Genomic DNA, 15,857 nt, shown 5'->3' on the forward strand with positions numbered 1-15,857 from the left:
TTGTCAGTTAGGCCGTTAATCTGGTACTGTATTGAAGTATTAGTCATAAAAATGGCTAGAAATGAAAATACGTTCTGCGTGTATATTTACCCCTCTACTAGCACCATCAATTTCATACAACAAAAAAGTGTTTTTTTTTTGTGAGCACCATTTTTTTACAAGTTTTTTACACTTCTATTTTTGAAATAAGTGTCGATTTTATACATTGGTCGTCTGGATCCAGTGATATTCCCAAATTCCTTGGGGGACCGAAGCGTAGCCATAGCCCACGGTAATATTTTAGGCTACAGATTTTGTTTCTCGTGTTCGGTTGTTCATTTTTTGAAACAATTTAATGCGAGTCTGTGGATGATGTCTGAAGAAATGAAACGATTTGGTGCAACCGATTTTGAGATACGAGCATTTTTGTTTGTGATACCACTCTGGCCGAAGGAGGATCTTGAAAACTTCAAAACACACCATATTCTAATTTTAAGATTGTTTGGAGACGACTCAAACGATTTGTATGATTTTTTTTGCGGAGAAACTCCTCATTATCTAACATTGTACAGCTAATATTTTATTTTTTTGATAAATTGACCAAAACAAAATGGTGGCCAAAAAAATTTTATAAGAGGAATGTCGGTCCCCCAAGGAACATCGATATATCTTCAAATCCATACAAATCTGAAAAAAGGAGAGTTTTTTGAGAACTTTTTAAAAAATGGCACAAAAATATTGAGAAACAAAAAAGTTATAGCGATTTGAATGTTTTTATGGTTAAAAATGAAGCTGCTTGTAGAGGAGTTAATCAATCTACATACTAAGCGAATTTAGAATGTAGAGGACTGCACTAATCTCAAATCTTTCTCAAGAGTTATCTGTCCGAGATAAAACTTGATTGTCATGGTTAAATGATCAAAAAGATGGTACATTTGAGTTTTCATTTATCCTTTTTCTACGAGACGAACATTAGCTAAATAGGGTCAGTGTTCCCTTAGTGGACAGTCCCCTATAGTTGCACTAGTGGATTTTTACGGCTGTTTTGCTGTAAATCTTTTCAAAATATTTTATGACATGAAGGTCAGGAGATATTTATCTAAATATTGTTGATACACAGCTTGATTTTGTTCAAAAAATGATAGAAAAAAATAGTTTTGCTTAAAATTTGAGCTCCCTTGCGCCTATAGTAAACCTATTGTTCCTATAGTAGCACTACAGAGAGAAACTATTTTTTATTATACGAAATAATTAATGAATTAAGAACTTTCTTTACATCAAACGAAAGCTTTTGATCCACACTTTGAAGGAAAAATATAAAAACTCTGTAAAAATACGGTTTTGATTAGTATTTTGCCAACGCCGTGATACTATTGCTACTATAGGAACATAAATTAGAAATAGTGCTACTATAGGCACATGTATTCCTATAGTGGCACAAGCGATAATAAAAACAAACATATAAGTTTTCTTACTTTTCATATTTTTAACGCAAAACCAAAATAAAAAGCTTTCAGATAGTATAAAAATAATGACGCTAGCGTAATTTTTCGGTTTTATACGAATTCTTAGCTATGCGGCTATTGGTACATCGACCCTATAGGTTACTATGTTATATTTCTGATTTCAGTCGAAAAAATAACAAAATAAAACAAATACATGAACTCTGATAAACAAACTCGTGATAGAACTTTTAGCAAAATGCCTGTTAATGAGGGTCATTCTGGTGAAAATTTATTGAAGATTTTGAAGTAGAGATGCAAAACGATAATAAATCGAGGGAAAATGTTTGGTTGCAGACAAAATTGTGGTGAAAATCGTAGAACATTCTGAAAAAATTCTGACAGAATTCAAGGTTCAAAACCAAAAGAAAAGGGCTCATTCATTTATTTCATAACGCTGAAATTGGCTATTTTGGACACCCGCCCACCCATTTTGGACACCCACCCACCCCTTCAGCTAAATTTGTGGCATAGTGTCTGTAAAATGAAACCATTTCTCCCAAATAAACAAGTAGATGAATGTTCCACATAGAATATGATTACATGCCTACTTCAAATATCTATATTTTAATTGAACGTTTCAATAAATGAATTACTGAAAATAATCATCACTCACTAGCGACTCGTAACCTCACGTTTTATGTGATCTACGACCTTTAAAATTACTATTTTTCCATGCTTAGATTACAAAGCAAACAGTAACCGATGGAAATCGCATATTTGTGGCTGAATTTATGAAAAGGTGGATTTGACGATAGGTAATTTATTTTTTGGAATTTCGAATGAAATTTCTGAAATGACTACAAGCAAAATAAGTACTAGCTATTGAAGTCGTGGACAAGTTTCTGACAAAGTCAGATTTTTTAAATGTAATTCCTAGCCGTCTCTGGCTTATCTTCCGGAGCAGTTTTGATGATGCTCAAATAGAAAGCTGGTCTACACTAAGGCAAATGGACTATCGATAAACATAGGAATCCCTTATGAAAATTCGCCCCAAGAAATCGGATTGAAATTCATAAATTTGCCTTATGAAACAAGAATTTGAAAACAAAAAACGATTACGCGGCAACCTGGAATCGAACCAAGAACCTTGCGATTGATAGGCCCGAGCGTACACCACGTACCTATCGACGACTTGATGTGAGTTGATGCTAAAACGATACATAAAGCGTTCGTGCAATAACCGTTCCACCTTTCATAAGGCAAAATGTATGAAATTCGATAGTCCAGTTCGCTGCGTGTAGGAGTTCTTCTAAAGCTGGGGATTACTCAGATGAGATATTGGTCCTGGTTTTTGTCAAAATTTTGTAAAATATTTCGGACAAAAAATTCATCCCAGAGTTGCTTTCTAATTTTTGCCAGAATCTTCTCCAAAACTTGTCCCGGGAAATTTTTACATTTTCCGTTGGAAATGTCTACGGAATATTGACTTGAATACTTCCAGAAAGTTAGCCGGGAGTCCATACTTTTCTTGAGACAAGAATCTTGACGCTTTGATTCCAAAAACACACTATAATTGTCTTTATGCTAACAAATATATATATTTCTATCTGTTTGTGTTTGAAAAGCTAACCCAGCCCAGAATATTAAATTTCATTATCATCAGATCACGAAAAAAGTGACTTCAGTGACCATTTTCCTGAAAAAATTGACTTTAGTGACTTTTTGTTGGAAATAGTGACTTTTAAGTGACCAGGTCAAAAAAAATGACCAAGTCACTAAAAAGTGACTTGCTACCAGCCCTGAACATGAAAATTTCAGGTGAACTTATTTATTTCTGCTGTAAACACTTCTACCTACAAATCAGGTAATTCTTAGGCAAGAAAGACCTATGTTTTTAGATTTTGATAAACTGGACGTGAAGATTTTTTTTTCCAAAATGTGAACCAATACATACCTAATACGCCACACTACACCTCCGGAGCCCCCAGATTCCAGGGCGACCAGATTGCGTATGAATTCTCCAGTCTTAACGTCCCACAGCTTCACAGTGCCGTCGTCGGAGCTGGTTATCACGAAGCGAGAATTGAACTGTAAACAAGTCACGGCCGACTGGTGCTTGTTGGGCCCTGTAAGAGAATAGTTATTGATGGTTTGAGTTGATGGTAGCGTAAATACAATATTTGATACATAATTTTATGTAACACCCCAAACAACTGTACGAGACAATGCTGACGCCCTCAAATGCAACACTTACCAGATAACGTCTGCAAGCACTGTCCCGTGATGATATCCCACACCTTAACCGTGGAATCGGCATTACCGGACACCAAAATGTTCGATCTGAGCTCCATGCCGGAAGTTAAACTCTGATGACCCATAAGGGCGTGCTTGCAACTGCCGGTTTCCGCTTCCCACACACGGATCGACGTATCCAACGATCCCGACACCACGTGGACGCCGTCAAACTGTAACGAGTAGTTTCAAAAATTACATAGTGCAGGCACTATGAGAATCTACCGTTCAATACATACCTGCAGGGAATAGACACGATTCGTATGGCCTTGCAACGTATGGAGACACTCCTGACGCTCTGGGTTCCACACCTTCACCATGTAGTCGTACGCTCCGGAAACTACTAGCCTACCATCGTATTGAACACATCGAACGGCGGCCAAATGACCCACCAAAACATGCAGGCAAGTGCCCTCGTCTACGTCCCACACACGTAACGTCGCATCTCGGGAACCACTGACGACTCTGTAGGTTAAACATGGTATAATAGTTCACTATCAATTTGCCCAGTAGTAGGGAGCAAATACTCACTTGTTTCCATGCAAATGCATACAACGCACTGTCGAAGTGTGTCCATACAATGTGTGCAGCAGCTGGCCGGTTTCGGCGTTCCACACTTTCAAAGTGCGATCGGTACTGCCGGAGATGATAATATTGCCGGACATTTGAGACGACCAAACGCCTCCCGTATGACCGACCAGTGTTCGAAGGCACTGTTCAAACAAACGATTAGAATCAATTCATAGAAAAATAATTAATTTATGATTCTTACCTTTCCGGTGATGGCGGACCACACTTTGAGCGTATTGTCGTCAGACCCGGACACGATGCGGTTGCCGCAGAACTGAAGGCACGTAATGACGTGATCGTCGTGGCCCTTCAGGACCTTGGCGGTACGTATCGGCCGCGAGCGCCAGTTCATCTCGATGATGTGTTGCCGCATGTAAGCCGCCTTCCAGGGCGACGAAATTGGTGGCATATTGCCTGCGCGACCTCGTTTTGGTCGATCCCCACCGGTCACATCCATGACGATGTTTGCTTCCTTGCACTTTTCCTTCCACAGGAGGTTATCGTCCGCTAGGAAACGCCAGCTCCGACAGGTTTGGGCCGCCCGGAGGAGATCCTTCGGGTCCAGGTATGATAGGACCTGTAAAGCCACTTCCTTGGGCAGTAACGAGATGAAATCTCGCTGGAACTGTGGCTCGATAACTTTCATCATGTGTCGAACCTGGGTTGGTTCGCAGCGTTCGATCAGCATGTCGACAGCTACCAGACGCTCGACTGGTGTCCATCGCTGGAAAGAATACGAAAGGTTTCATTAGAAAGGATAATTTTTAAATTCTTTTTTTAGAAATGAATTGGTGTTAGAAATTGAGAGCCCATATGACTAGAAGTTTTAATGTAAAGTCATTCATCATAGTGACCATTAGGAAAACCTGGTTAATGAAGGTCATCTTCCTTTTGCAATAGACAGTGTAGTTTAAAATGCGACATGGTTCAATTTCAAGGCTGAATAGCGGGCCTTCCTTAGCCGAGGGGACTCTTCAAGGAAACGTATTATATATTTAACAAGATTCACTTTATAATTGAAAAGAACAAACTTTCCAAAACTTTGGGTCGCGACCCCTTGGGGGTCGTGGGTCACTACCAGGGGGTCGCGAAAAAGATCCACATTCCGTACTCTTCTCAGTGTTAATGAAAGCTTTTTAGAATCGCAGTTTTTATCGCAAAAGTTGTCATTGAACTTCGATGAGAGGAATTATTATTATTTATCTTTATTTGAGTGGCTTTTCGCCCTTGATGGATGATGCATTTTCGACGTCCCATCTTGATCAAATTTGAAGATGTTGCTAGAGTATTTTCATTGTGAACTTTTCTAACAATCTCAATTATTTAAATCTTGAAGGTTCGGATAGAATACGGCTGGTTCTTTAAAGACGGTGTCAGCTTTTAGGGTCATATAGTTTTCATATATAAACCAAACCAATATTCAAAGAGTTTCCAAAAAGTTCGGTTATTTTAGTTGGCTGATATACTCTCCAAAAATCTTAAGTGTTCATCGATTAACTAAATAGTATTTGCAGAATGTACAATGAGGTTTTAGCATTTCAATTGACTGTAAAAGTTGTGTCGAAATATTCAAATATTTTTTATTAACAAAAATAAAAGTAAGAGGAAAGAGGTGTTTTGTAAAAGTATGTGAAACATAAATAATTTATAAATATGAGTTTATGCCGACACTCATAGTGACGAACCATTCATAGTTTGTTAAAAAATCATATTTACGTCCCACCGTTGTAACGATTAAATGTGCAGTCATACATATCTTACAGATTTGAAATAAAAGCATGAAACGAGCTCACCAATTGATCCTTCATTCTTGACTGAGCAGCCACAATCTCCTTTCAGCTTCGCTAATCGCAGACTAAGTGAGGAAGAAATCACTCAGGAGACGCGACAAAAATTACACTTTTGCTTTTCATGAAAAATCGCTCTCCGAAATCAAAAGACCACACTATACTCGACAAAACAAAACGTAGAACCTGAGAAGGAAAACCAAATCACTATTGCTCGGGCTAAATGTTTATTAAGAAATAATTATTGAGCTAATTCATACTACCATCAGTGCACCAGATTCCGCTCATTTAAACAAAGTTATGTGTTCAAATGTTTATCATAAAATCACTATTGAGTCAATCAATACTATTTTTGTGTCACAATATAGCTTCAAGTATAGGTAATCAGCGCAAAATAAAATTAATATGAAAAACTTTAATTAAAACATATGTAATTCCAATTGCTACTACGTCTAAGTGTTCCTATTTCCGCTCCCGATATACAGATTTCATGTTAAAAAATGCATCATTTCGAATTTTGTTATTCGGGGCAGCCGAGGCGGTTTGGCCAATCGGGTGGGATGAGCACCCCTTGAAAACTGCATATATTCTTGAAATTTCATCTGAAATAACATGCAACCCCAAAGCTGATGAGGAAATGAAACAATAGGCATGTTATAAATCAGTGTTCAAAACTTAAAGAAAAAGATATAAATGATGTTCGAAAAAACTGCCCATATTGCCCCGAATGGATCTTTTAAATTTCATCATTTCAGAATGGTGATGTTTGACTGTTAGAATGTTCTTAAAAAATTATATCTTCTTGCACGGAGTGTTTATAAATACTAATAACTTCCAAGTGTAGTATCAAAATAATTGAATTTTTAGATTATACGAGATTATTTTACAATCAAAAATGGGGTGCTCATATCACCCCATCAGTAAAAAATCGACTCGAAATGCTACAAATTTTGAAAAATCGATCATTCATCCGTGAACTTCATAAGACAAAGGAAATCACGCAGATCTAGTGTATTCATCTAAACATTGTTGGAAATCATGCACACATTTGAAAAACTCGTAATATTTTAGCAATTTTATCGACTTTTCCTTAAGGTGTTCAAACTGCCCCACTTTCCCCTACAACAACAATAAAGAAAGTTGTATACTTAAATCGTTTTTTTATCTCGATATTTTTTTTTTTGCATGAGCGGCTATTGGAACACACCAAAACACCTACTGATCCAATAGCCGCTCACAGGGTCTTGTGTAGCTAATATAAATAATTATTTAAACCAATTAAGGTCCAAGTAAAAGTAGAGACAATGTCAAAACTGAAAAAGCAGTTTTCTGCATCAAAACCGCGAAATCGAAAAAAAAAATAAAAACTCGAAGCTATTTTATTTTGGAAATGAAACACCTGTGTGTTTTAATTTTCTCCGATTTGGCGATTTTGAAGCAGAAAAGTTTTGAAATTTACTCTATTCTTACTTGGGCCTTAAAATAATGTCAGATGGCTTTATTTGAAAGTTGATGAAAGACGATATCCGTACGAAAAGAATGGCATTTTTATACGAACAATTAGTTTTTATTCATACTATTGAGCGGTAATAGGGTTATGAGCGGCTAACGGTGCACTGATGAATACTACATATATCTAAAGTAAAACAGCTGATGAATTTGATGAAAAGTGTTACCTGAAAAATCTCAAAATCAATTTAGAGAAATTTCAATGAGTTCTCTAGGGTATGCTTGAAGAAATTTATTGTGTAGCAGGATTCCTGGAGGGGGTCAGTGGAATTTTTAAATGAATTCCTAAAAATACATTACAAGAATTGTTTCAATGATTCTTAAAATCATTGAGAGTGTAGGGGAAGGCGGGGCCACCTTATTATACTCACGAAAATCAGAAATGTTGATGCTACTACGAACATTTGAAGAAAATTTCACAGGTTGTTTAGACTAATTTTGAAAGAGTCTTAAAAGGAATTCTGTAACTTAATGCATAAAATCTGGGAGGATTTCATTTCAATATTCTTACAGAAAATATTGAGAGGGATTCTCAGAAAATACTTAAAGCTATCGCTGAAAACTCCGAATTCGACGCACTACCGATTTTATTTTTAGAACATCTTGCGTAATTCTTGCAGGAATTTCTGGAAGAATCTCAACAGTACGCCCCAATTCCATTTAAATTAAAAATCTGTGTAGAAAGAGTTTTGCACCGCCAAGTTTATATACTTTGAAAATTCAACTGACCTGGAATTGCAGCAGCCACTCGTTCAGTTCGGGAGGAGGATTATCTTTGGTAGGGATTACACTTCGGGGAGTCTTCCGTTCTCCCAGCGCTGAAGATGTCGTGGGCGTCGAAGCAAGCTACAACGAGAAAAGGAACGTGTGTTAGTGAATAGGACATAATCTCACCGCTAGTCAACTACTTACATTAGACGGACTACGCACCGTTCGTGGCGAGCTGGTACTATCTAAAGCTAATCGTTTGCGGCTGTTGTAGTTGAGCGATTCCGTACTAGGGCTATCGCAATGGCTACCCAGTCCACCGGTGGTCTCCGACATTCCTCCCGTTGAAGTCCGGCAGCCGCCGCTTCCGAATAGAATGCGATTTTCGGTAAGTTTGCGCTTCCGATGCAGTCTTGGCGTTTGTGCGTTGTTTCCGCTAGTATTGGCCGCGCTACCGGACCCACCGGTACTCGGATCATGAGCAAGAATATCCTCAGCGGCATCCATGTGAGTAAAGCTCGATAGATCAACGTCCCTGGAGGGCAGTTCGTCTTCGCTGCTAGCATGGCCACCGGCTCCGGTAGTGCCGTTTCCTTCATCATCGGTATAATCTCGGCAGGTGCATATTTCTTCGTCGGAGCCTTCTTCGCAATCGGCCCAGTTGTCTTCGTCGCATTCGTGATCGACGACAGATGCCGAAGCGGCTAGCTCCGGTGGCATCGATAGTTCAGAAGGTTCCAACAGGGGATCCTCCATGTGATTATGCTCGTGATGAAGTTGTGGTTGGCGAATACGGTGAGATGAACTAGAAGGTTCCACTTCATCGGCAATGTTATCGGCAAAATTCGAGCCATTCGAAGGGAATCTTCTTAGGGAAACATTGCCGTTACTACATCCTTCGCCGGTTTCACGATCTGCGCTTCCAAAGGGACAACTAAAGGAAAACAGCGAGGAACTACTAGTACTAGTTGAGGGAATGGGATGGTGGTTGATGTTTTTGCTGCATTCTCCTGTTTGCTTTATGACCGATGTTGCACAAGACGATAAACTACAGTCGGATGGTGCTTTGGTTGCTCCGGAAGTTGAAGGACCAGCGGAACAGCTTGCTGATGAAGGTGATGGTGATGACGACGAGGAAGATGATGTTCCTGGCTCATTGACACCGCTGCTGCTGGGAGCTGTTGGGCAATCCTTGGCAGATGCTTTCAGAGCTTGCAGGTTGGGGATAAATATAGAACGATCGGATGATAGACTATCATTGGAGTTACTATTGAAGATCGCATCTAATTGCTGCTGTTGTTGACGATTATGCGTCTTACTGCTACTGGAGGCCGAAGAAGACGAGGACGAAGCCATTGAGGAAGAACAGGAAGGCCCATCAGCCATATCCGGTCCATTTACGGATTCACTAGCTGCACAATAGCTATCTAGACTAGCTGACAGATTAACTTTTACCGTTGACTTTGTTGTACTATTACTGTTTTGTTCCCTATTACTAGTGCTATTAGAACTAGATGGATTATTACAACAATTCTTGTACGCGTGTCTACTGCTAGTTGGCGTTGTTATAAGCTGAACTTTGCCGCTCTCAGACTGAGATTTTTTCGCCAATGCATCGTTGCGGTTCCTACTAAAACTATTTATTACCTCTAAATTCAGTCTATGGTTATCGGGTATCAAAGCGCTATTTTTAATTATAATTCCGCCAGTCAGTTTTTGTTCCTGCTCAAAATCCCGACGTTCGATTGCATCGATTGATTGCACATCATGAGGATCATCCTCATCCACCTCGTCATCTTCATCGTCCTCGAGGTTATCTTCCAGCGCAGCAACACCTTCGTCCTCTGGGATTTCCTCCTGCTCCATTCCCAAAGGCTGTTCCGGATGTTGCCGACTTGGCTCTTCAGTCTCCTGTGCTTTTACGGAAGCTTCTTCAGCTATGATCCGTTGGTGACCGCTACTACATGACGAAGTTTCCTCACTGATATAGATCGGATCGGAAATCGAGTTTTCATCCTGTTCATATCGATCCTCACCAAGCTCAGCACCACCATTCGTGATACTCAGATTTTTAATCTCATTTAAGCTAGCGTGCGCTTCGCAATCTCCGTCACCTCCAACACTTTTACTGATTCCGGTCAAACTGCTGCTGCCACTGCTGCTACTACTGATTCCGATGCCTCCATCTTCTCCGCCACCAATCATCTCGTCGTCGTCGTCCTCGTCGTAGTCATCGTCGGCAGAGTAAAACTCATCGCTCAGACGCTTTGGTTTCGCTAGATTCATGCCACCGTTGCTTTTTTCCTCGAGCGCTGGTGTTTCCAGATGAATCTGGTTTCCGGTAGAGTGCCCAACAACGACGCCATGATTTGTGGAATAGAACCACGCATAGCAACCTTTTTCGCGCGGTTTGCCGCCGTTCTCTTCCTGGTCATCGTCGTCGCAGTCTATCGTGCCGGATTGGGTGGGAGTCGAAGAGGCGGATACCGTCGTCGTTGATGGCAGACTGATCGCGGTCGTCGCTGATGGGATGCTGCTAGTGATGATCGTCGTAGGTGTACCGGTCAACGCCGTCACAGAATCATTCTTTATCTCCCCCAGAGGGCTGGGACATTGCTGTTGGTGCTGCTGCTCTTCCTTAATCGTGACGATACATTTTTCTGCCATTATCTGATGCGGAATTTCAACACAGACTGATGGTGGTTGCGGCGCTCATCAATTTCAATTTTGAATCTTCCCTGCGAGCTCCTTGAAATGACGGGTACGAACGACTCTGAAAGGATACAAGAAGAGAATGCAATCAATATTTTGCTATTGGGGCGGGTCACTAATGAGCAACATTATTCTGTGAAACGAGAGATTGTAAAGTTCCTTTTTTTGTAATTAGTGTTTATGACTGGCGCATCCTTCCAACCGATGGTTTACGATTTGGTTTACCTGCAATTCTAAAAAAATGTAAGTGCCACAGGTACGGAAGGATCAGCTGACGACATTACTGTAAATGACCTCATCTTACGGGCTCTTTACGTTCGAGCAATATAATAAGGGTTCCGCAGCATCCTTGCGCTTTCACAACTGACTGAACCGAAACATGTATGTAGCTTCGATTCGACGCTCAAAAGGAACAATACGACCGTTCTGAGGCCCAGCTGACACAGCTGATGTCAGAGACGTGCATTTTTCTTTTTTGCCCGATCTGCAAACTTCGAGCAAATGTTCTACATCAGTGGTTCTCAATCTAGCTTATTTGTGCGGGCCATATGGAGGCCTCAGAAAACGGTTCGTGCCACAAGGTATACATGATTTTACTCAATCTCATTGACTTCAAGAGATCCTCTATTCTGCTAACTAATATCGATGAGATCATCAGCTGAACAGCACCGGTAGCTTAGCTTAGACTGACTACACTGCCGTGAATCGCAAGCTACCCAAGTAACCACGAAGCCCTATATGAATACTTTATGTTTGCTATCTAAAGTGACAAAACCTTTAAGAGATTTATAAAGCATAATTAAAGTGGGAAAGGGCCCCACAACAACCAATATAATGCAATACTTGGTAAGGCAGTTTTAATGCACAAGCCCTACTAAAGCATTTATGTCTATATATTTAGAGTTCATGATGTATATTAGCTTAAAATAATGTATGTTTAGGGCTTGCGTTAAAAATAAACAAAACAATTAATCCATTGACTACCTTTCAATGGTTTTCTTTACCAGCTTAATGATTTTTTTTGTTGGAATCAGGATTCGGACCCACAACTAGGATGATGGTGTGCTGGATGCCTGGCGCGTTGGTGTCCTGTGCTAAAGCTGCTGATGTAATAAGGTAGGATAAAAGTTCCTTATAAACGAAGCTACTGTGTGTGTTAACATTACTATTCGCCCAGTTATTGCGAATAGAAAGAATTCTTTTCGGCGATTGATTTCCTTCCCTCACCAAATGAAACATCAGTAGAAAGAATTTGATCTTCATTCTTTCTCGTAGAGGAAATAACAGAACATAACCCACAAAACAAAGCCCTATCGCATTAAAAAGATTTCAGGGGAGAGTAATTGATCGACATTTCTTCTCGCTCCTTATGAGTAAAAGAGTCTCATAGATAAAATACAACAATTCTGATTGAATACATCTATCCTTAGATCATGAAATGGGGGTTCGAGATGAAAGAAAGTCATTTCATTATTCTTCCATATCCCACAAAACGCAATGAGCGCGTGCGAACGTGCTCGATCGTCTTACTTATTTATTACAGATTCGAGTGCGTTTAATGAGGTTATGCAATCTTGTATGACAGCATAACTGTATATTCACTCTAAACGCTTAGCATAATGCTATATTTAAATAATGCTACAAAGCATTTACAATGTTAATCAAATGCATCATTGCTTGACAGTTATTGAATAAATGCAAGATAACATTATTAATGCAAAAAATGTTGACTTTCGACCAAATTAATGCAATGGTATAATGCTTGTGGTTACTTGGGTAGAAGCAAGTGAAAGATACAACTACGAAGTACGAGGAGAGGGACGGGCCTGGGATTGAACCCATGAACTTCTGCTTATGAAGCAGAAGCGGCAGCCAGTGAACCACCAACCCCGTCTATATGCCTGATCGTGCGAAAAAAGAAACGAACTTTCACGTTTTTATTAAGTTTTACGGAAAACAGCTATTTTGAAGTACATTTTAATTAACCTTGTTGTGGGCAATTTTTTGATGAAAATTTTGTGAGCTTGAGCTGCTTGGGACTACCAGACACCCTCATTGTACATATAAGTGCTGGTGGTCTATTTTTAAGCAACCATGGCGCGTGTGTGTATTTTTCTGTAAACATAACATATATTGCTGGTATAAAGTTTACCTATAATAAAAGTATCGAGATTTTGTGATACGTTTCGTTTAAGACCATCAATTTTAAAACTGTTATAACTAAAAATGGGTAAACATTTTGACACAAGTTTGTTTAGCAAAATTAAGGTTCTGTGGTACTGTTATAGTACTGTTATAGTTTTTCTGGCAATTTTAATTATTCCACTAAGGTCGAACTTTTGCCCAACCATACTCTAAGAATCTCTGCAACATTTTCAGACAGAAATGAGTTCCCCTACACAGCCAATATTGAAAAGCATCCTGGAAATACCTAAATTTATTCAGGTATTTTCTTGTCAGCATTAATATTTGCAGAATATCAGCGATATGATACAAATATTAAAATGGCCAGGCCCACTGTGTAGACTGGGGAAATCGTGACGATTAGGTTATTCACGTATGAATAAACTGATAGACACAAAATATTCAATTCATTGAAAGAAGAAACGGGGCAACCGTACCAACCGTTTCCATTCAGGGTTAAAGGTGCAATCGTTGGGAGTGGCAATGCTAAGAAAGTTATTGCACACTCCGTTGTTGTTCCTGGGATGGAACAGGGACATTTCTTTCCTATGTCCTGGCTCTAGAGCCTTGGTTTAAGCGCCATTGCTCGCTCTCTGAAACGAGATGAAAACTTATTTTGCCCCTCTCCCGCTATACAAGGACTGCATACTGTTATCCATAGTATATAAGGTTAATACAAAAATAAACTAATAATAACAACAATATGAATACATTTAGATTGAAAATTATAATATTGAGTAACAAAAACGATCTCACCGGATTTTAGTAGTTTATCAACGTTTGAGGTTTTTGAACTCCTGGATTGTGGATCCCGCTGTTACTGCCAATGATTGCATGTTGTGCTTGAAGCAATCGACGGAAGCTTTTTGGTGGTTAATAAAGACAGCATTTTTCATTACTTGAAGCCTTCTTCTTTTGGTGCATTGTTCCATCTGCTGTGAACGTCTCCGGATGCCAAAACTGATACTTGTTGGCCAATCCTCAAGCCAAAGCTACTTCCTCCGACATCCCGGGCTCACAAATTCACCTTTTTGAAAATAGCAGCAACACTGCATTTAAAATGTCTTCACAGTAAATCAATTTGCACTACTACTTTTCGAAATTCAGTTTAACGTTTTAAATGCAGCAAATACTCAATTTACTATACAGAAAGAAAACTGGAAATTCTTCACGTCCTGGACGAACATTTTTCACGTCCTTTGTTGAGCATAGCACGCTTCGAAATGAAATGACAGAAATGAGTTCCCATATTCACCTAAATTTAACCGGTAATTTTGTTGAAAAAAAAATCGTTCCTTACCTGACGCTTTGATTTTGAGATCTAAAACATTGTTTAGCATTAGCAAAATATTGGTGTCTTACTGTTTCAGTTTAAGTAGTTCATTAAGATCGTCATTTTTTTATCAAAAGTGTCCGAAAATAGTGATCGGGCACTTTAGTGATCAGGTCGAAAATAGTGACCAAGCCACTAAAAAGTGATTCGCTACCAGCCCTGTCAGAGATTCTTAGGATCGCTGGCTCATTTTTTTTTTTATTTTATCGCGCAATGCAAGCTCAAAGCCTTGCTGAGAGCCGCATATGACCTGCGGGCCGCAGTTTGGTGACCACCGTTCTACATCGTTATCCGTGAAAATGAACCAGAGCAGCGTAACGGATGGTATTGATCTCAAAACGAAATGAAATTATTGCACAGTTCTCGCCACAGTGTGAGTAACAAACAAGATTTTTTCAGGAGCGTAATCAGTGATTTTGGAATGAATAAAATGCGTAGCACAACAATTCACATCTTGCTCATACATTTGGGTGTGGGACAACTGTAATGAACAATTTGAACACAGACAAAAAGTACGTAATATTAATACCCACATGGGACATTTTGCTTGCAATCATCGACTCGCCAATAAAACGAAATTTAATTGAATTCTTTATGGCAATGAGAACGTGCAGTTACTCACGTAGATCTTGCACATCGATGCCAGGCAGTAGGATATGATGATGTATATGTGGAAATGCTGTACCAATATGGACTAGCTGTTGTAATACCAGGAAGAAAGCTCTGCAGAGAATTCAAAATAAAATTTTGAAAATGATTCTGAGGCTTCCTCCCTGGTATAGTACCAATGAGTTACATAGAATATCCAATGTTGAAACATTGGAACAAATGTCAAATAAAATAATAAATAATTTCAGGCAAAAATCGTTACAATCTTCTATTGCCACGATTAATGCGTTATATGTTTAGGTTAAGTTAGGTTAAGTATATTTAAAGCGTTTTTTTTTTCTCTTATAAGCAGGTGAAATCAACTCACCTGTAAAAAATCAGAACTGCTACGGCAAATGAAATGTTATATGTTGTTAACAAAATGTTAATAAAATCTTAAATTTGCTTTACCAAATTAGGATGATAGTGTTGTCTAATAACACAGAACACCTAGATATAAGAAATGAATGTAATGTTTGGAATGATACTAATAAAGAATTCAAAAAAAAAAAAAATGTATATGTGGAAAGAGAGAACAAAATCCTGGGGATCATAATGAGAGCGCTGAAATCAGACCACATGGGTGTTGATATTCAATGGGGCTGGCGAATGGAGATGGTGCATCTTCAACCGAATTAGCAGGCTCCAAAGAAGAAGAAGAAGACGAGCTGAACTCGATAAATCGTAGTC

General features: G+C 39.1%; 1 protein-coding gene across 6 annotated transcripts in view; it reads right to left on the bottom strand.

Moving 5' to 3' along the window:
- The window catches only part of LOC5574535 (F-box/WD repeat-containing protein 7), a 122,531-nt gene that overhangs the window by 37,532 nt on the left and 69,142 nt on the right, over positions 1–15,857 (bottom strand). For all 6 annotated transcript variants that reach the window (XM_021843579.1, XM_021843578.1, XM_021843581.1 and 3 more), the window contains 7 exons: positions 8,495–11,063; positions 8,312–8,428; positions 4,489–5,010; positions 4,248–4,429; positions 3,956–4,181; positions 3,679–3,889; positions 3,379–3,550 (listed from right to left, as the gene is read on the bottom strand). In XM_021843579.1, coding sequence (XP_021699271.1) covers positions 3,379–3,550; positions 3,679–3,889; positions 3,956–4,181; positions 4,248–4,429; positions 4,489–5,010; positions 8,312–8,428; positions 8,495–10,957 — 3,893 coding nt within the window. In that variant the 5' untranslated portion in view covers positions 10,958–11,063. The remainder of the gene's footprint in view (positions 1–3,378; positions 3,551–3,678; positions 3,890–3,955; positions 4,182–4,247; positions 4,430–4,488; positions 5,011–8,311; positions 8,429–8,494; positions 11,064–15,857) is intronic.

The sequence above is a fragment of the Aedes aegypti genome, chromosome 2 (genome assembly GCF_002204515.2).
Source record: "Aedes aegypti strain LVP_AGWG chromosome 2, AaegL5.0 Primary Assembly, whole genome shotgun sequence".
NCBI classification, from domain to species: Eukaryota; Metazoa; Arthropoda; class Insecta; order Diptera; family Culicidae; genus Aedes; species Aedes aegypti.